Source organism: Amblyomma mixtum, chromosome 9, assembly GCF_055824585.1.
Source record: "Amblyomma mixtum isolate Tamu chromosome 9, ASM5582458v1, whole genome shotgun sequence".
Taxonomy (NCBI): Eukaryota; Metazoa; Arthropoda; class Arachnida; order Ixodida; family Ixodidae; genus Amblyomma; species Amblyomma mixtum.
The window spans coordinates 10,183,605-10,205,058 of record NC_143020.1 but is presented as its reverse complement, the minus strand read 5'-3'; the positions used below and the strand labels follow the sequence as shown (position 1 = coordinate 10,205,058).

At 51.6% G+C, this 21,454-nt stretch overlaps 1 protein-coding gene across 1 annotated transcript in view; it reads left to right on the top strand.

Annotated features, from left to right (window-relative positions):
- Positions 1-7,208, top strand: part of LOC149328283 (bombyxin F-1-like) — a 55,176-nt gene extending 47,968 nt beyond the window's left edge. The window contains exons 2-3 of the mRNA XM_089558952.1: positions 3,683-3,897; positions 7,006-7,208. Of these exons, the coding sequence (XP_089415078.1) occupies positions 3,690-3,897; positions 7,006-7,208 (411 nt within the window). The 5' untranslated portion in view covers positions 3,683-3,689. The remainder of the gene's footprint in view (positions 1-3,682; positions 3,898-7,005) is intronic.
- Positions 7,209-21,454: the final 14,246 nt, after the last annotated feature.

Sequence of the window (21,454 nt, the reverse complement as noted above, 5' to 3'; positions counted from 1 at the left end):
ACCGAAATTGCCCTCTCCCTGCTTAGTGGCCCGATACCTGAACACGATGAAATTAGAGTATTGGGACTCTACATACAAAAGAACTTGCAAGATTGACACCACGCTGAAGAAACTCCGCAAGGTGGGGGATCAGGTGGGCCGTATGGTCCGCCGGGTATCAAACAAACGAGGGGGGTTGCGATGCAAAGACACCCTGCGGCTGGCCAAAGCATTCGTGACCAGTCGAATCCTGTATTCGGCACCGTACCTCCACCTGCGCAAATGCGATGAGAACGCTCTCGAGGTGATTCTCCGAAAAATCTATAAGAGAGCTCTCGACCTCCCAAATGCAACTTCCAACCAACGTCTCCTCGGCCTGGGGATGACGAACCCCTTTGGGGAGCTGCGCGAGGCTCATCTCAGCAATCAATACTTGCGGTTAAGCGAAACACGTGCGGGTAGCCGCCTACTGACCCGCCTCCACATCAATTACGCAACCCAAGAGGAGAAGCGGGTATCCATGCCCGAGGCCTGACGCTTCGCACTGAAGGTTCACCCCCTCCCCAATAACATGAAAAAAGATGCCCATGATGGTCGCCGCCTCGAGCGAGCGGAGGCCATTTCCAAGCAATATGGCGCTCGACCAGGGGTATTTTACACGGACGCGGCCGGTCCACACCATGGGGTTGGTACACGGCTGCCGTTGTCCACCAAAACAACCCAGTTCAGGGCCTCACCTTCCGTGCCCCCAACATTACATTCGCGGAGGAAGTTGCTATCGCACTTGCAGCTGCGGATCCAGCGTCCCGAATCATTATCACCGACTCAAGGGAAGCTTGCCGCAATTTTGAACAGGGCCAAATTCCAGATCGTGCCTTCCAAATTTTGCACAGATGTGAGTACCGGGATTTCCCAACCCGGCGCACCATCATCTGGGCCTCAGCACATGCTGGGATAGAGGGAAATAAGGTAGCGGACACTACCGCCCGCGCTCTTAACCACCGGGCATCGCCTCTCTCGCCGCCTGATCCGGCTACTGATTTTAATCCGGCTATTACTTTTCGGGAGATCTCTCTCCTGTATCAAAACGCTCACGGCCGATACCCGCCCCCCTGTAAATGCCTCAAGAAGGCAGAGGAGCGTTGGCTACTTCGCCTCTACACCAACACGGTACTGTGCCCGGCAGTGCTCAAACATTTCAATTCGGCCTTTTCGGGCGAGTGTCCACACTGTGGGGAAGTGTTTGCGGACACGTATCACATGGTGTGGGCATGCCCTGCCAATCCTGCTTTCCCACCCCACTCCCACCCCACACCACCCGAGAGGACTGGGAGGCTGCCCCGCTCGGCTGCTCAACTCTCCAGGACCAACGAGCCCTGGTGACAAGAGCCCGAGCCGCCGCGGATGCCACAGGGGTCCCGGACTAGGGATCCCTCCTAGTGATTGTGAGGGCCGGGCCCTTCAGGCACGGTCGAAGCAATACCTCTCTTGTATATAGTATAAATAAATGTTTTACACCACCACCACCGCACTTGCCTCGCTGTACTCATAGACAGCACGCACGAAAACACATATGCAAAATCAGTTTATTCTGTTTGTTTATTGTTTATTGCGGTTTAACGGCCCAAAGCGACTGAGGCTATGAGAGACGCCGTAGTGAAGGGCTCCGGAAATTTCGACCCCCTGGGGTTCTTTAACGTGCGCTGACATCGCACAGCACACGAGCCTCTACAATTTCGCCTTCAAAATACTCAGCCGCCGCGGTCGGGATCGAACCCGCGTCTTTCGGGCCAGCAGCCGAGCGCCGTAACCACTGAGCCACCGTGGGGGGGGCCCAGCTTATTCTAGCGGAATGCATATAGAGTTGTAACGTGTAAAGTTGGGCGAGTTGAATCTTATTCATGATGAAGTTAGCGCCAAAAACGAGGACTAAAGTGTTGTGTCTTCTCTCCTACTTTAGTCCTCGTTTTTGGCGCTAACTTCATCATGAATATAGAGTTACCAACAGCACACTTACTTTATGCGTTGCTAGTTATATGTGAACACACAAACATAAAAATAAACCAGCAGGAGAACCTGCGGAAGTAAAACTTGATATTCATCGAAAATATCTGACACCTGCAAGAAGGCTACCTGATGCCCGCATTGAGCGCTGTTGCAAAGCAGTTGTTGTCCAAGTCTAGAGATTTTTCTCTAACAGTGAGCGTCTGTACAATGCCATCAGAGTGTAAATGGCTCTCCGCATCCAAGTTGCTTGTGAAAGTGAAAAAGTAGGGGCTCAAGTTTTCTTTTCGGGACTAAGCGCCGGAACACGACGCACCGCCAGCTTCATTCAGAGTCGTTTGGTCTTGAGTGAATGATTGGCCCTCCCAAAGCAATTAAAAGAGAAACAGTGCCCAAACCTTATGAAGCAGTGGAAACCTCGGTCAAAAAATTAATTACTACCACTGCTGGTGTTACGGATGTTACACGGTTACGGATGAAGTGTGAGCAGATTTCTCAGAAAGATCTGGATTTCCTTTGCAGGGCATGGCTGCGCTCTCTTAGATGGTGACTAGAAGTTAGTACTTTGGGTATGGTCAAATTTTTAGGGGAATCCCCCAAGGTGGAGTAAATTTGTAATAAGGAAGTAATTACTCATTGGCATCCACCCGAGCGCAGCCATACGGCTACAAAGGAAAGCTCGAAGTGGGAACCAACACAGTTCCCACTTCGAGTTATTGATCAATTCGCTCTCGTCCTATCATAAGCTTGCCGTCCTGGTTAGCTCAGTTGGTAGAGCGACTGCTCCGGTGAAGCGGTGGTCCAGGATTCGATCCCCGGACCAGGACGAATTTTTCTTTAACTACGAAGTTTCTGAGAAAGCTGTATAGCTTTCCTTTGTAGCCGTATGGCTGCGCTCGGGTGGATGCCAATGAGTAATTACTCCATTATTGCTTTGGGTATGCCGTTTTTTAGAGTCAACAAAGGTCACTTCAGCGGATATGGCGTGCGCATCGAAAAAAACTAGCCACCCGGTTGCTACTGCTTAACACCAGATGCAGAGACATCTGTTTTGCGACGGTGATTGCACAGCTCGCCAGCCACGAAGTGTCAGTATGGATCGCAGTGGCACAAACGCCGCAAAGATTAATAATTTCGGTCACTTCACACACTGACGAGAAGGGAAAGTCCGACCAGGGTGTTCTTTGTTTGTTTGATGTCCTTTACAGCAACCTGGGCTAGCCCAGCCACCAAAAGCGGCTCCGGCCCACTGTCTCCCCTTTTTGTCCAGGTGCTGGTAACAGCTTGGTTACCCCTTGGCTTATTTTGAATAGATTTCGCGACGCCCTAAGCAGGTTGTGTGAGTTTCCAAGCTTCCAGCAAAGAAATGGAGGGGTGGCGGACATGATGTAAAAAATAGCGCACAGGGAACACAAGGGACGGAAAGTAAACGACGCAGACAAGCGCTAACTTGTCCAACTTGCCCAACTTTCCGCTTTGCTGAGGGGTGGCGGAGATGTTTTCGGGGCGGGACGGGGAAGAGGTCTGCTTATCTGCGGATGACTTACACCGTCAAACCATGGTAAGACGTATGAACAGCTAAAACTGAAAAATTAGATGGAGTGGCCCTCAGCGTGCCATTCAGTGACCCGCCGTTTAGTAGCGGTGGGAGCAGCACAAGCGACAGGTCAAGCTCAGTGCACGGCGGCACCTATTGCAGAGAAAGCATGGCCTCCTCTTCCTGCAACCTGGTCCCTGTGGTGGTGTGCGCCCTGCTGCTGCTGTGCGCCGCCACGCCAGCCTCTTCGTCTTCGATGGAGAAGCGGTCCCGTTTCTGCGGCTCGGTCCTGGTGGAGACGCTGGAGGCCCTCTGCGGCGGCGAGATCTTCGACCCCACGCAAAAGAGGATGTCCAGCCGCCCAACACTGCCCATCCGTGAGTATCCGGCGATGCCAGGTGGCGTTGCTTAAGGACCTAGTTTCATCGAGCAAAAACATTACACCCGCTTTCCCTTTTCGTACGACGAGCGATAAGCTCTAGCTGGTTTGCAAAATAGCAGAATCAGGACGTATGCATAACAACCACTGCCACTGAACTCCTTTCCCCTGCTCCACCAGCGAACTGTATGACCATTCACAAATGCACGTAGTAGTATTCTGTCAATTACTGACCGCAGTCATGGCTTTGGGGAAGTACACACAGCAGCATGTTTTGGGTTGGCTCCCTAGTTCGAATTCGGTTTCCCATGTTGGCCTTCGCCCAAAAGTGCATGCAAATGTAGAGCCGCTGTGCACCTGGTATGGAAGATTTTAAAACGACGGCGTTAAGGATTCTGTTCAGCGCCAACGTTGGCGTCGGCATGTGTAGAAAAGCAGGCGGCCCACGTGCCACCTCGGTCACGTGACCAATTGGCATCATCACTGCGTGCTGTGGCAAGTGGCAACCTGCCCAAAGTATTGGCAACGAAGCTTTTAAAGTGACAAAGATTCTGTCCAGCGGCAACGTTGGCGTCCGCATGTGTAGAAGAGCAAGTGGCTCACCTGCCACCTCGGTCACGTGACTATCTGACATCACCACTCCCTGCTCTGCCGTAGCAAGTGGCAAGCTGCTCACCGTATTGCGAGAAAACTGCTCACCCTGGCAGGTGGCAGTTGAATAAATGATTGTTCGCGACAGGCTGCTCGGGAAGGGCAGCATCGGTCTCACAAGCCTCACTGGTAGCTATGTTTGAAACAGCCACCTGCCAGAGACGTGGCGCGTCGCGCAACCACGACGCAATGAGTGGTTTGGGGACTACCTGCGACCTATGAATGTAAAGTAGAGAGCGACCAATTGCGCATAAATAGCCGTGTAGGCTGAACCAAGGTTACAGAGAAAGAGTACTCACGCGGGGGTTCAAAGGATATGGGACGGTGAAAGAAAGAACAGTATCCTGCCTGCGAAGAGAGCCTTAGGCTGCTGAAGGTAGCCATTAACGCCACCGTGTCATAAGGCAGAGCTTTAATGTCACCTTAAATGTTTGTGCGCAAGTGCGTATTTTTTTATCATTTGTCTGGGGAAAGGGGCATGCGTACGAGATGACGGTGACCATGGCGATAACGTTGAGAAGCTGAGGGAATCAGGCTGACACAGGTAGCGCTATAAAAATATTGACCTGATGTTTACACTTGGAGGAAGTGCGAATTTCAGCACCTGGAGTGATACGAACTGCTGATGCCGCTGGAAGTGTTTAGTAACTTTGGGTAGGAATATCTACTGCGCTTGTCGCCACACTCGAATTAGCCCCAAGGATGAGCTCTAGTGAATGTCTTGCCAAGAAGAGTAGGGGTGGAGGGGTGGGGATATTGTGGTACGTGGACAATACCGACGACGGAATCGGGCTTTTGGCTAGCGTGCCAAGTACAGCTATCTGTGCAAAATACAAGAGGCCCTTTTCGATGTTTTTCCGCGACAAATGTGCGCGAGATTATGGCGCCAGAGTCCTAAAAGTAAAAGGAACCCACTGACTTTAGGTTCCAAGGGAAGTCGTTTCTCTAAGACAAGGACCGAGCAGCAGAGCGCGAGAAGCGCGAGCCATACTTTAACTGACGCCAACGGGACAGATAATTTTTATATAAAGCCGGAAGCCCTGAAGCAGGGCATGACATGAAGCCAATCTCAGGAACCTTGACAGAATAGAGAGAGCGAAGAAAATTTGCCGGGTTCAACGAGAGGAATATGCCGATTTGTTACCCTGCACTGCAGAAAGGAATGGGGTAAGGTATAACCTGAATTAAGGGTGGGGAGGGTATGGCACAGTCATAGCTCATCGCGCTTGCAGGGCGCTCTTAAGGAATAGAATAAGACGTGAGAGGCTGTAAGAGCGGTGGATCGTTGCAGCCATCGTCGTTAGCCGGTGGAGATGAAGGCGGTGTGGGTATACGAGGGGGTACCCAAAAGAAACCGGACTTACTTTTGTTTGAACTTATTTGTTCACATTTTAAGCACAGACCTTCAATCTCCTTCAAAGTATTCCCACTTGCAATGATACGCTTGTCGAATCTTTCATTCCATTTTTCAAAACATTGTTTAAATTCATCTTTTGTGATGCTCTACAATGCCTCCGTCGTTTTTTTCTTCACCTCAGCAACATCAGCGAAACGCTTTCCATTCACCTATTTTTTCATTCTAGGAAACAAAGAAAGTAGCACGAGGCAAGGTCGGCAGAGTATGAGGGTTGAGGAATAGGGGTCAAGCCAATTTTGTTCCAAAATTGTCGTAGAGACCGGGCTGTGTGAGCAGGGGCATTGCCATGATGGAAAAACCAGTCACCCGACCGCCACAAATCTGGCCGCTTCCACCACACACACTGCTGCCCAATCTTTTTAAAACATCCAAGAAGAAAGCCTGGCTAACTGTCTGACCCTGCGGAACAAATTCTCAATGGACGACTCCTCTCACGTCGAAAAAACAAATCAGCACTGTTTTGAGGTTTGGTTTCACCTGACGAGCTTCTTGAGGCGAGATCAGTTTGAAGTTTTCCATTGGCATGATTGTTGCTTTGATTCAGGATTCGATTCAGGAACACTTGAGTTGTCCCCATAGCATCGTCCTTGTAAGTCTTCCTTAATATTTAAAGAGTTTCCATTCAACTTTTTTCGAGCAAAAATCAGAATTTCACCGGCGCGCGCTGTTCACGAAAATCAGCCACTGCAAAAACGACATTCACACAAAACAGTCGTCACTCTAAAACTCTGCCTAAACTAGTCTGACCTCCTTCAACAACGGCACTCGGCTTACTGACTCTGGAATGTTCGTTCTATGCGCTCCTAGTGGCAAAACGCGGTACCACAGAAGCTTTGCCGACCAAAACGTTTAATCCGGTTTCTTTTGGGTACCCCCTCGTATGATACAGTGGAGTGAGATGCGGACCAGGTCAGGCCGGGGGCAAGGGTCCGATTTAAAACGAACCCGGCACAGTTCAGTGGAATTGTGCGGCGACCAGGTGGCGGGCAAGACCAAATGCCAGTCTAATACTATCACCTAAACATCCGTTTTTCGCAGTGCCGCCCTGGGAGTCCCTCCTGGACGGCGGCAGTCCCAAACTTGGCTTCCTGGATGCCAAGACGGCGCTGCAGCTACTTCGGCCATCTGCCCACTTTGGTCGCCAGACGCGCGGCATCGTCGAGGAATGCTGCCACAAGGGCTGCTCCCGCTCCCAGCTCTACTCCTACTGCGGCCTTTTCAAGTCCGCTGGTGATGAGTGAAGGGTGCATAAACAGAGAGCCATCCGTCCGAGGTCTCCCGAATCTCACTGCGTTTCCCGTGAGGCGCTGCGTTACATAGCACATGTGCGATGCACCGTGCACCGTGCACCGTGCACCGTGCACCGCACCTCGCCGCTGATGCGGCAATCACGACTCAAAAGCATCGTAACGACGGCTAGGACGTGTCGACATTTTCTGAAATACGCAGGCTTTTGCGTTTCGAAGAGGATCGGAATTTGTACTTCTTCAACGCAAGCTGACATACTAGGTGACATTTCCTTCCGAAGTATCCATGCAGCGTGATGATTTTTTATTAGGCCTCAACACCATGCGATGTTCTTTCTTTCTGCCGCTATCGCGGGTATTACCTTTGTATGAAATTCATTATTAAAGTCTGCCAAGTTAGTCTGAAATGGCACTGGCTGTGTTGTCACTAAAAAAGTACGTATACCTACGGCTGCCCTCCGAGGGTAAGATTACTGTGTAGCAAAGCAGCCAGTGTCTATTTTCGTGGTGAGTCCCACATAAGCACTGAACAATTTGAGCGATTGGTTTCCTATTGAGCTCGCTTAGGTCACGTGAGGGGCAATACATTTAATTTATTTTTTTCTGTAACACTGGAGACCATAAATTAAGAGGCCTTTAAATGCTAGGTGTGCACTGACAAAGCCAGACCGAGAAAAAAACAGCACTGACGAAACCATTGAAAATAGGGAGTGACATCCAGCAGAAGTTAAAGAATCCTAACTATACACAGAAAAAGGGAAGCACTTCTGGTATTGGAAAACAGTGAGTTGGCTGCCGATAGTAGTGCACACCGAATGCTACACATCGAAGTTGAATGAAACAAAAACCGTAGTTGTTGAAACTAAATGCATTTTCTATAGAAACAACTGTAAGGAATTCGAAAGCGGCGTTACGAGAATCTGGAAAGGGAAATCAAATTCCGGTTCCACAAAAAAATTAGAAGGCAAACTTGCTTCTAGCAAGTGTTGTGATGATTCTACGTAGAATGCGTTACAACAATTGCAGGATTTGCAGATGTTACTGGTGGTATAATTTTTTGTGAAGATTTAGTGAAATAATGGTAAAGCAGAGCTGGTACCCACTGCGCAATAGCAGTGTTCAATAGGCATCGTTTACGTAGATGGCGAACAACCTTTCAGGTACACCTGGTACTTCTCGATGAGTGCCGTCTCCCGAATGCCCTGCTTTGGCACTTTCAAAAATGTAAAGGAAGGTAACTGGAGTTCATTTATACAGTACTCGTGTTGAGATATCTTCACCGAAGCCAGAAGGGTAGAATGATTCTTCGACTGTAGGAAAATGGGAAAAGGCATGGGTACTTGGAGAAAAACTGCATCTTGACAAAATTGGAATTATTCGCCAACGAGGGCTTTTCGCAGCATCTCCAATCTTTAGGCGACCCATTGACTTCACGGGTTTTATGGTTTGTGAACGCCATTTTGACGGCGAAGAAGTGAACACCCCGCGGACTGATCAGTCTATGCGGTGCTCAGACGACGGCACCGAATGCCGGCCTAAGAATGTTTCTATTGGTGTCTTCGACTGGTCGTTTCAGATCGCTCTAGAGCGCTCTGAGATGCAGCCGCACGTTCGGCTGGTCGAAATCAAGCGCTCTGACTACATTCGGCTGGTTCTTTCAGAGCGCCCGCCTCCAACTCAGAGCGCTCTGAGGCGCTCTGAGAAAAAAGTCGGAGCGGCCCCCAGATGTATTCACGTGACAGAGCCACTTCCGCGTCGCTGCTGTCGTTGACACCAGCGGCAGCGGCGGTGCCACGGCGGTGTGGCGGTTCCGGAAGTTACGTCTTTTTTCTGCTCCCTGCGCTTTCGCTCTGAAAACTTGCAGACCATTCGGCTTGACCGGTCTCGCTATGCGCTCGGAGATAGAGCGGCTCTCACTTTGCCAAATCCGAACCGGATCGTGGGAGCGACGAGTCGAAGACACCATATGAAACGCTGGTTAGCTAGCATAACCTATTGGAGTTTTTCTTGGCTTACGTACAGAAACTTTCATGCGCGTATTTAATTATGCGCATCGCTAACTTGAATTACCCTAATCCTGTTGCTCTACACCAGCCGTACGCTCAGGCTGCGCGAAAGATCTCATGCCGGTACCTCACTGTGCACACCGCCTGTATGGCGAAGATATTCTGAAGGTCTTGAGCACTTAGGAAATACTTGCAGTATATGAGTATGTGCATCTTATTCAACGCAGTACCGGTATTTAGATACAATTTCAGCAAATGCAACAAAAACATTCTCGCCGTAGTAATACAGTCAGCACTGCACTTAATGGTTATTGATTGTTTTTCTACGAGTCACAAGTTAGCGCACTGCAAAGGAAGGCATATTACCACTCACCTTACTATGCCCTTAAAGGCCTCGCCTTATATAGCCTTTGTATAACATAAGTCATTCCCACAAGCACTGCCTTTTCAGACCTTACGAATGTGAAACAGGCACGAAAGCCCGCCCAAGGTTCAATGAGGAAACAATAAGGCCAATTCTTTTAACATACTACAGGCACCTGTAAAAAGAGGACTGTCTCTATGAGGACAATTGCGCAACTTAAGAGTGGGAGGGTCTGTTTAGGCGTGTACAGAGATGTATGTACTGCTCAGTTCATCTCAGCTAACCAGATACGCACCGTTCACAAGAGCAGTGACAAGCTAACAGATCGTGATGCAATCACTATAAACCAACAAGCACCTTCACGCTGGCAACGTCTTGGAAATCGGGTGACTCTAGTTGCCTCGTGCCAACAAAGCAACGCACACGACCGAATCCTCGACGGGGAGTCCAACGTAGGCTACAGCTTCCAAGCACCATCGCACTTACCGGACTGTTCCAACGAAAGGAAAGCTGTAGAAGATAATATAGTTTGTTACGGCTTTTTGAAGTGACGTCATTCAAGTGTGGGATAGTGCGAAAGAGAACAGAAATCTGTGTTCGCCCTGTAGCCGGTCGTGAAGTCATGACATGTGTATGACGACAAACAAAATTAGAGGAAAACCACGTTACAAGGTGTGGGTATGCACTCGCCTCCCCGTGGTTCGCTTTCCCGTATTGCACCCCCTACTGTAGTTAGCTTCCCCGCAACGCTCTCTTCTCAGTTTGGTCACTTTAGCTAACAGAAGAGGGCTCTCGCGTCGCAGCGACACCAGCGCCACGGATGGCGTTTTGCTGCGCGCTCGCGGGGAGCGACGGGGTCTCTTCTCCCTGGGGCCGGGATAGCGTGTGGACGTTCACGCGCAAAGCTCCGCTCTTCGCCGCGGGCGACCTCTTGTGGAAACATGTTCCCCTCAGCTCGTCCCGTCTGGCCTCGGAGCTTCCCTCTTGCCCTACCGTGGGCGAACATTCGCTCGTAACCGTGCTGGTGAGCCGGACATCCTCGATTCCTCAGTGTACTTTGTTGCTAGCTGGCGTTATTGTTGTTATAGCAATAAATGCCTTGTGTCGTTCCTTTGTTCCCGCAGAGCAAAGCCCGCCGTGGTCGCCGTGCGCTCGGTAGCGCTCGCGACCACGGGGTGGGGTCCGGGCGGTTTTGAACTATGTCAGCCGCGCTTAAGCGGGGAGAACGGATTTATCTCCCTATTTTAAACCCCATAAAGGTTACCTCCAAAGTTTCGATATACCATAAGCTGCCACACATACCCTTACATTAAACTAGGGTTACCAAGTGACCCCATTATCGCAAATACAATTTAAAGGTGCATAAAACGCGCACTGAACATCAACTGACAAGAGGGTGCTACTGCTTAATACAAACCCACAAGGAGATGGTTCCAAGAATTGAGTAGTCAGGCACACCTCACAAGCAGAGCAGTACCAGTACGCGCGAATGCTGTCCACACGTAATTGCTCGTGCAAGCCTGGTACCCTCATGTCCAGACATCTAAGAAACCTGCTTCTCCTCACAATGCATAAACTGGTAACAACCGAGAGCAATTGTTCGATTTAAACAATACCATAATAATCGACAACACAGCACATTCTTTCCACAGGGCTCCCAGTCAGCTGAACACTAAGGCACCTTTCAGTATAACGGAAAGTTGATCTAGTTGGTACATCTATTTGGTACATCAGTTTGACCGTAATGGACATTTGGAGTTTCAAGAAGTCATGGTTGGGTAGCATGTTTGATTGACAAGTTCGCGCGGACGGACACGCTGGCGAGTCATGAGCCTATAAAAGGTTTCGCCGTAAAACGCCGCCCTATTGCTGCTCCTCTCTTTTTCGTATGTGCATATTTTCGCAGTAAACTCTTCGGCATCCACGTGAGAATGAGCAACGAAGCCCTCACGTACTTGTAAATTGGCCCAGCCATGGCTTGAAGAGTGCTCTCTCGCTCCAGTTTCGGTTGTTCTTTGTTTAGCGCTTCGAGGACACTGCCTTTGCATTTTACCGCGAGAACCACTTTACGGAGCCCACCCTGAGCCCAGCTTCATTTTTAGCCCGATACAGCTAACGTGACGCCCGACCTGTACACAGCTGTACTTTGTATAGAAACATGGGCGCTGATGGTGATACTAGGCGCAAAGCGCTTCCGTTATGGCGGCGTTTGAAAGATTTGCGCAGGTACAGAAGTTGAGTGTCACTCAGCGATTGAAAAAGCGCTGACGCAGATGATACATGTCGCTCTGGTGATGATGGCGCAGTGTCAGCTTGCAGAGCTTCATTTTTTTTCCTCGGGTTACAGCTTGCTCGAAAACCAGGTGGACCAAAGCTTAGCGGCTTAGTGCATTGATCACACGAAACTATGAAAAGCGTGGTTGCAACCTCATTCCATTCGGAATTTACCATGCTCTGCAGACTCTCTACAGAGATGGTGGAAGAACTTTCGGCGCGCTTCAAGGCCCCTGCAATATTTTTCGAAGCTTAAGGGAGGGCGCCTTCAAATCACCACCGAGAACCCGCCTCGCTTAATTAGCTCTTTATAAGCAGGGATTTAAAAACAATTTAGGCTGCGATACGACTCGGCCGAACTGAGCTAACAGTAGCCAAAGCTGCAGCGCGAAGCTCTCGGTTATACGTATACAATTCTCGACGCTGACGTCACACCCACATTCCATCATGCCACAGTCACGAGCTATCACGCGAAGGTCATGTGACCTCTTGCACTCCCCCTCAGAAACTCTAAGGTGAAAGCGCAAGGAAGGTCAAGGGTGGTCCACTGAGTGGACCACACATGGCAAGGCATAAGCGCATAGCAACACCAGCCATAGATCAACCAAGGAGCTTCAAGCTCGACAGCAAGAGGCGCGGTATGAATTAGGGAACTTAGTGCAGCCATCGCTATCAAAACAGTCCTTCGGCAACATCAGAGGCTACCTCGCTGCTTAGCGCTAGGCCCGGCGTCTCCGTAGCCGCAGCAGAATGGCCAGGCAGCGGCGGCAACTGCCTGCACTGTAGAGCGGTGTCTTCGAACATTCGCCCCATCCCCAACGCAACCCGGGAGGACTGGGAGGCGACCCTGCTCGGCTACCACGACTTAAGTCACATTCTCACAGCCGGTTTTTCCCTTGCTCCGTCGCCTCCGTCGCGCCCGCAGCTGACGTAGGGACCGGTTTTTGGACCATTCCCCCCCCCCCCCCCCCCCCAAATCGGGCGGCCGGTTACGCCGGGTCGTGCTCTACGCTCCCGTCGAGCGGCGGCGACGAAACCTCGCCCTACGTAGGGCGCACCAATCACAGCACGAGGTCGCTTCACGTGACCCACCGCTTGCTTGCTGCGACCAAGAGATGCCGCTGGCGAACGTCGCGGCTTCGGCGGCGATGCGCGGGTGCATGGGTGCCCGGGCGCTAATAGCGTCTTCGATCACCTCGCACCAGGTGCGCCCCGAAACCAGCGCGGTTCTTTGCGCACCACGGCGGTGGCGCACCGGCGAGGATCAACATCGAGGACAAGCTGCACCCCGCAGCGGCTCGTGCATGCAGCGCCGCCTTTAGGGTGTCTTTCTTCTGGCGCGTGCATTTGATTCTAAACCACAACACCAGTCGAACGCTCCTGCGCACCCGAAAATGCTCTCGGAACTGCAAATAAATCACACATTTCACATGTCAAAGGCCATGCTCACTGCAGCTATATATGCCAAGCAGTGCAATGTAAACCGACGCTCACTCCGGTATCGGCGAGGCGCCTGATGACCCGATAAACAAATTTTCGGTCATTCATTGCGTGTTTAGGCTATCAAGTCGGTTATCATGTCGTCTTCGCTATCAGACGAACTTGACAGCAGTTCATCAATAGCGGCAACCATCCGTATTCTCTGCTCCATCACGTAAGTCTGTGCGTAGACACGAGCAAGATAGAATGAGCCACCGTGTACGGCTAAAGGCGGCTTGTCCGCAGCACGCGTCCCGCTATGCTTGCCGGGATTGCACCCTTGCGAACCGCCGATTTTCCGGGTGCGAGTCGCGGCAACGAAACACTAACCCCGTAGGGTGCGCTTCCGGTGATCGAGGACCGCGGGTGCGCACCGGTGCAGTTGATCGAGGATTGAAGGTGCGCACCAAGGCGCCCCGGTGCGCATCGGTGCGGGCGATCGAGGATGCTATCAGAAAGCAGCGAGGGAGCAAAAGCAGTGAGCAGCAAGCGCCCACCCAAACTGGAACACCACTCCGTTCCGTTGCGGCCGCGGTTTCCACCTCCGTCGCCGCCACGCCGTAGAGGAGACCGGCTGTGAGAATCAGGGGTCCCACACTAGGGACCTCCCCTGGTGCTTGTAAGGATCGATCCCTTACGGGCTGATCTAAACATACCTCCGGTCCCTTCTCATTAAATGTTTTCACCACCACCACCACCCCAAGACAGCTTTTGTCACACCTGACGGCCTATATGAATTTAATGTGGCTTCTGAACATAGAGTTTTGTCAATCCCGGTTTTGCTGAAATAGATGTGATAGAACATTGCTAGTTTAGTGCGCATGCGCCAATTACTGAGAAGTTCCCAGCCAAGAGATTCCTTTATTGCTGACGCGCTGTGTCAAAAGTCGTACTCATTGGCGACAAAACGCGCTGCAAGGTTCTGTACGCGTTTTAAACCATCCGATAATGTAATAATACATGGAACCCACACCACGCTAGCATACTCAAGAATAGGTCTAATGTGTGTGAGGTAGATTCATTCAAATATTTGTCCTCTGCTTGCTAATTTCATGGCCATTTCGTTTTTCATCTCAGCGACATGCGCTGCTTTCTTGGTTTCTGACTGATCTAGCTCCAGACTTCGTGTGATATTTTCTTTACTTATTAAATACGCAAAAACATGGAAGCATTGGTATCAGTTATGTCTGCCATGATTTTTAACACATACGAATTCAATTTTATTTTAAAAATACATATTTCACTTGTGTAGACAGTGCGTAGCGTCATCTAATGCACAATGGCATTGTCAATGCAGTTACCATTCTTGTGTTTGATCCCTCCACAAATTCTGTGAGGACGCCACGCTGCAACATGAGCCCCCCCCCCCCCCCTACCCCCGAACCAAATTTCTGGCGACGCCACTGCTCCAGCCAACATGTCACCCGAAGACCATAATGGTCGGCGCCTGGAACGAGCGCAAGCCCTAGCCCATTATGGCAACAAAACTAAGTGGACGCCTCCTGCCTTCACCACGAGGGATGGTACACAGCCGCGGTAGTTCACAACAGCAACACAGTTAACATCCCCACCTTCAGAGCTCTCAGTGCAGCACACGCAGAAGAGGTCGCGATTACTCTTCGAGCCTCATATTCCGATTCAAAATACATAATTAGCGACACGCGAGGGGCCTGTCGGAACGTCAAACAAGGTTGCACTCCCTTCCTAGCCTATCGAATCTACCAAAATTGCATACGGGACACGGATCCCGCAAATCTTTACCTTATATGGGCCCCTGCTCATCAGGGGTTGGCAGGAAACGACGCAGCAGACTCAGTAGCCCGCGCGTTCCCACATCAGGCTGTTTTCTCCTCCCCACCCGATCAGGAACCCGATTTTAATTCGGTCTATACATTCAAAGGTGATATCATGATAGTCATCGCCTTTACCCTAGCCCTTGTAAAGGCCTCAAGAAGGCGGATGAGCGGCTCCTTCTCCGCCTTCTCACCAATACATTGCTGTGCCCGGCAGCGCTAAAACATTTCGACCCCTCTTTTAACGGCAGCTGCCCGCACTGAACACCGGTATCTTCAGACGCCTGTCACATGGTGTGGGCCTGCCTCTCCAACCCGGCTATTCCCCCCAGCCCCAACCCAAACCGGGAGGACAAGGAGGCGATCCTGCTCGGCTGCCACGACTTGCAAGTCCAGCAAGCCTTAGTTGGGCGCACCCGGGCGGCTGCCACCGCCACTGAGGTCTCAAACTAGAGACCTCCACCTAGTGCTTGTAAGGAGGAGCTAAACTTTATTAAAGAAGAGGTCTTAGGCGCAGGTTGGGGTGACGTTGCCTCCCCGCGGTGGGCTCGTCTTCTAGGCCGGACACCAGGTGGCCGACCGACGATGTCGTTCGTCGACCTCTTCAGCCCTGCATATCTCCTGTCACTTCCTAATAAATGTTTTCCCCACCACAGACAATCTGGTCGTTACATTCAAACACCTCCCAGATTATTACGAGGAAGAGCACCGGCGCTACCAGGCACTTTTTAAGGGACTTGATCGCCTTACGAGCGGCTCCTCATAAAAATTTTCGTGAACAGTGTACTGAGCCCGCAGAGAGAGAGAAAATCTATTGTAAGAGGAATTCGGGGCACGCCTCATGGTCCCCGCACGACCCCATTGCACTCAAGTGTTTATGTTCCTAAGGTCCATAACACTGGCAGCCCGGCCGGTTGCGATGGTCTGCACGGCCGGGTCCTCCGAACGCAGCAGGGCCTCCCAGTCCTCCCAGGTCTTGAGGTTCTCTAGGTCCCGCGGGAGAGGGTCCGCCGGGCAGAGGGAAATGATGTGGAGGGAAGAGGCGAAGGGTTCTGGGCATAGAGCGCATGCCGGAGTGGGGAAGGAGGGATGATATTGGGCTAGGTTAAGGGGTGAAGGGAGAGTGTGTGTCTGTAGTCTACGCCAGAGTGTTGCGTGTTTGTTATCTAGGGAGGGGTGGGGCAGGGGGTAGAGCTCGTGTGAGACTCTATATGCCTGTGTCAGCTCACTGAATAAGTGCATGCGCTCCTTCGTGAATCCCTCATCCGAGGCCACCTAAGCCCGGTTTAAAGAACCTCGGGCTAAAAGTTTGGCGGCCTCGTTTTCGGGATTCCCGGAGTGCGCAGGCGCCCATATCAGCTCCACTTGGCACCCATATCAGTCCAGTATGCCAAAAGCAGGGACATGGAGTCCGCCTCGAGCAAAACTTAGAACCGCAGTTTTAGATTTACTTAAAATGTACCCGGCTTCCGTGCGGGTGATAGCAAGTGCAATGGCGGCTTCCTCTGCAGCCTCTGGGGAGGTGTCTGGAGGGAGAGGTAGTGTGAGGAGGGCGGATAAACAGGAGTCCACCACAGCTGCTGTCGCTTCATCACCCGTGCAGGCAGCGTCCACCAATACGGCATCCGGCTCAGCCGTCCGCTCGATGGAGTGTCTTCGCACGTGCTGTGCGGCGCTGCTCATGGTGGGACGGGTGCATATACCTCAGGAGCTGCTTGATGAGGACCTCCCGGTGGAGGGGTCGTGGGTTGGCGAGGAGGGTTTGGTCGTTGGCCGGTATTCGCAGTCCGAGAGAGTCCAGGATATACAGGCCTGTGGCGGTTTGTATGAGCCTGATGTATGGGGCCTGACGATGGGCCTCCACCAGTTCCCCAATCGTGTTGTGGAGGCCCAGGCATAGGAATCTGTCTGTGGGTGTTTGAGGAAAAGATGAAGTGCTAACATGAATGCCTTGCGGATCAAGGCATCTAAAGTGTTTATGTCATGTTTGGATAGTTGTAGGTATGGGGTAGTGTACAGCACACAGCTGAGGACAAAGGCATGAAGGAGGCGACAGAGGTCGCGCTCCTTCACGTCTCTATGATGTCCCAAAACCCTGCGGATGAGGTGCGATATCGCGCCTACAACCTGCTTGAGTTTCTTGAGGGTGGTGTTTTGACCATCGTTCTAGATGTGCACGTCCAATGCATAGAGGGTGTCAGCCTCAGGTACCGGGTCACCATTGAGTTCAATGGCAATGGGGCAGCGGAAAGAGCGGCGGTTCTTAGGCCGGATGAGGAGCAGTTCGGACTTCTCTGGGGAGCAAGACAGTCCGATGGTCCGTGCGTAATTTTGGTTGAGGGTGGCGCTTCCTGTAAGGTATTCACTATGCCGCCGTCCCTGCCGTGGGTGGTACACAGGGTGATATCGCTGGCATAAAGAGTGTGCTTCAGGTGGGGAATAGTTTCCAATGAGCGTGTAGGAGGGGGAAGACAGAGGGCCGAAGTGTATCTCAGCTGTGCGGTCAGTGAGGAATTCTTGAATGCAGGCGTACGTGCGCACACCCACATTCAATGGGGACAGGGCAGTCATGATCGTCTGATGTTCAATGCGATCAAAAGCTTTGGAGAGATTCAAAGCTAAAACTGCCTTCATGTGACCTGGAAGAAGCGGGTCGAAAATGTGTGTGAGTTGCAGCATGGCGTCCTGTGCAGACAGATGGGGGCGAAATCCCACTATGCTATGTGGGTATAGATTGTTGTCCGCCATGTGACTTGTGAGTCTCGCTAACCCAACATTCTCGAGGAGCTTCCCGAAGCATGAGGTTAGCGAAATCGGGCGAAGGTTTTGGAGTGTAAGTCATTTGTTGGGTTTGATTATGAATATTACCTTCACGCGGGGCCATGACTGCGGGAGGTTGCCCTCCCTCCAGCATTGGTTGAAGTATTTCGTAATGTGGGTGATCGATTGGTCGTCCAGATTACGGAGCATGGAGTTAGTGATTTTGATCTTCACCAGGTGCTGAGTTTGCGCGGAGAATCAGCAGGGCCGCTCTGACCCTTCTCCGTGATGTCGGTGTAGAGTGTGGAATTTGCTTGTGCTGTGTAGTGGGGTAGAGGTGTGGGGGCGCCTGGAGAGGTGTACATGGTTTGAAGTGTGTCTAGTAGGGTGTCGAGATAGTAAATGTGTTCGTGTGTGAGGCGTGTGACGTAGTGTTGTGTTGCTGATTTGGTGCGTGTGCGATCAATGAGGTGTTGGAGGAGTTGCCATGCGCGTTTGCTGGACAGGTTTCCGGCGATGCCGTCACATATATGTCCCCAGCTGGATCGGCCGAGCTACTAAGCGTGTTGTTGGATTTGTGTCTGCAGCGCGGCGAGCCGCTTTTTAAGTGTCCTGTTATGTTGGTTGCCTTTCCAGTGTTTCAGGGGGCTGTGATAAACCTCCCAGAGGTGGGCTATGCGTGTGTCGAGGCTAGGGGTTTCGGTTGTAGTTTCAATGTGTCGCGTGTTGTGGTGAACGTCATGCTTGAGTGATTGCACCCATGCGTCGATGTCTGCGATGGGAGTGCCTGGGAAGGCGGCGCGTGCAGCGCGAAAGGCATCCCAGTTAATGAGCTTGTGTGTTGTATTTGTGTGACGGGGTGGTTTGTACGGGACAGTGATTTGTATAATATACTGATCACTGCCCAGCGTATGTTGTGCTCGGTTCCAGGTAGCACCGCGGACTGGTAGCGCTGGTAGCAAGTAGCACCGCGCACCTGACGCTCCGCGTCAGTTGCGGACTGTTGTCCATGCTGAGAGGAGCTTAGGGGTGTCAGTTGCAACCAGTGTCTACTACGGCGGACGCGGTTACTGCGGCGCACGTTCTCTCTCTCTCTGTCTTGCACTATAACCTCTCGATTCTCTTCTGTCTGCACGTGGCAGTGATGGTTGCTCAGCCGCAGCCAGTCGGCAAGCCCGTGCAGTTTCCATTTTCATCCTTCTTTGTCAATCAGTCAGTCAGTCAGTCCATGCTGACACTTGCCGATCCGCGTAGGCATTCTGAAACGTGTTGTGAACAGTCAGTTGGAGGTTCTGCAGGAACCGCCAGAGCCTGCGGCCTCGATGTGTCGTGGTCCCAGTCAGTATGCTGACTAGAAGTCCCCACCGATGAGTAGGGGATGTTTCCCTGCTAGATGGTGTAGCTTTCGCAGAAGTGATTCTAGCAGGGCACGGAGGAGCTTAATCATTTCAACATATCCTTTGATAGCGCGTGCTGCTTCTGTGGCGAGGTGGCTGACACCTTCCACATGGTTTGGGCGTGAACCTTAAACCCATCTATCCCCCTCGACACCGACAGAGCAGATCAAGAGGTGCCCTGCTCGGCTGTCAAGACCTCAAGGCCCAAAAGGCATTGGTTCAACGGACGCGGGCGGCGTTGCTTGCCACTGGGGCCCCGCAATAGAGGCTCTGCCTAGTATTGCGAGGGGAGGGGCCAACAGGGCCCTACCCCAATCACCTCTCTGTAATTATTTAATCGTTAATAAAAGTTTTTAACCACCACCACAGGAGCTTTGCGTTTCGCCTGCGGCCGCCACCCTCCGTTCTCTCTCAGCGGTTAGAGTGCTCGGCTACGTGTTGTGAACAGTGAGTTGGAGGAACAACCAGAGCCTGCGGCCTCTGTCATTGTTATCGCAAATCATTTAACCATTTCACGGCTATAACTGGAACTGCTGGTCAACATTTGCATGGCAATGATCTCTCAACAACGATAAAAAGATACCTGACCGCGACCAATGACAACCGCAGGAGCTTTCCGTTTCGCCTGCGGCCGCCACCCGCCGGTCTCTCTCGGCGGTTAGAGTGCTCGGCTACTGAGCCGGAGCATTGGGGGTTCAAATCCGGGTAACTTTCTGCGCAAAAACGCGAAACATCTGTCATTGTTATCGCAAATCATTTAAACATTTCACGGCTAAAACTGGAACTGCTGCTCAGCACTTGCATGACAATGATCTCTCAACAACGATAACAAGATACCTGACCGCGACCAACGACAACCACAGGAGCTTTGCGTTTCGCCTGCGGCCGTCACCCGGCGTTCTCTCTCAGCGGTTAGAATGCTCGGCTTCTGAGCCGGAGCAGTGGGGGCTCCAATCCGGGTAACTTTCAGCGCAAAAACGCGAAGCATCTGTCATTGTTGTCGCAAATCATTTAAACATTTCACGGCTAAAACTGGAACTGCTGCTCAGCACTTGCATGACAATAATCTTTCAACAAGGATGAAAAGATACCTGACCGCAACCAATGACCACCACAGGAGCTTTGCGTTTCGCCTGCGGCCGCCACCCGGCGTTCTCTCTCACCGGTTAGAGTGCTCGGCTACTGAGCCGGAGCATTGGGGGTTTCAATCCGGGTAACTTTCAGTGCAAAAACGCAAAACATCGGTCATTGTTATCGCAAATCATTTAAACATTTCACGGCTAAAACTGGAAGTGCTGCTCCGCACTTGCATGACAATGATCTCTCAACAACGATAAAAAGATACCTGACCGCGACCAATGACAACAACAGGAACTTTGCATTTCGCCTGCGGCCGCCACCCGGCGTTCTCTCTCAGCGGTTAGAGTGCTCGGCTACTGACCCGGAGCATTGGGGGTTCCAATCCGGGTAACTTTCAGCGCAAAAACGCGAAACATCTGTCATTGTTATCGCAAATCATTTAAACATTTCACGGCTAAAACTGGTACTGCTGCTCAGCATTTGCATGACAATGATCTCTCAACAACGATGAAAAGATACCTGAGCGCGACCAATGACAACCACAGGAGCTTTGCGTTTCGCCTGCGGCCGCCACCCGCCGGTCTCTCTGGGCGGTTTGAGTGCACGGCTACTGAGCCGGAGCATTGGGGGTTCCAATCCGGGTAACTTTCAGCGCAAAAACGCTAAACATCGGTCATTGTTATCGCAAATCATTTAAACATTTCACGGCTAAAACTGGAACTGCTGCTCAGCACTTGCATGACAATGATCTCTCAACAACGACAAAAAGATACCTGACCGCGACCAATGACACCCACAGGAGCTTTGCGTTTCGCCTGCGGCCGCCACCCGGCGTTCTCTCCCAGCGGTTAGAGTGCTCGGCTACTGAGCCAGAGCATTGGGGGTTCCAATCCGGGTAACTTTCAGCGCAAAAACGCAAAACATCTGTCATTGTTATCGCAAATCATTTAAACATTTCACGGCTAAGACTGGAACTGCTGCTCAGCACTTGCATGACAATGATCTTTCAACAAGGATGAAAAGATACCTAACCACAACCAATGACCACCACAGGAGCTTTGCGTTTCGCCTGCGGCCGCCACCCGGC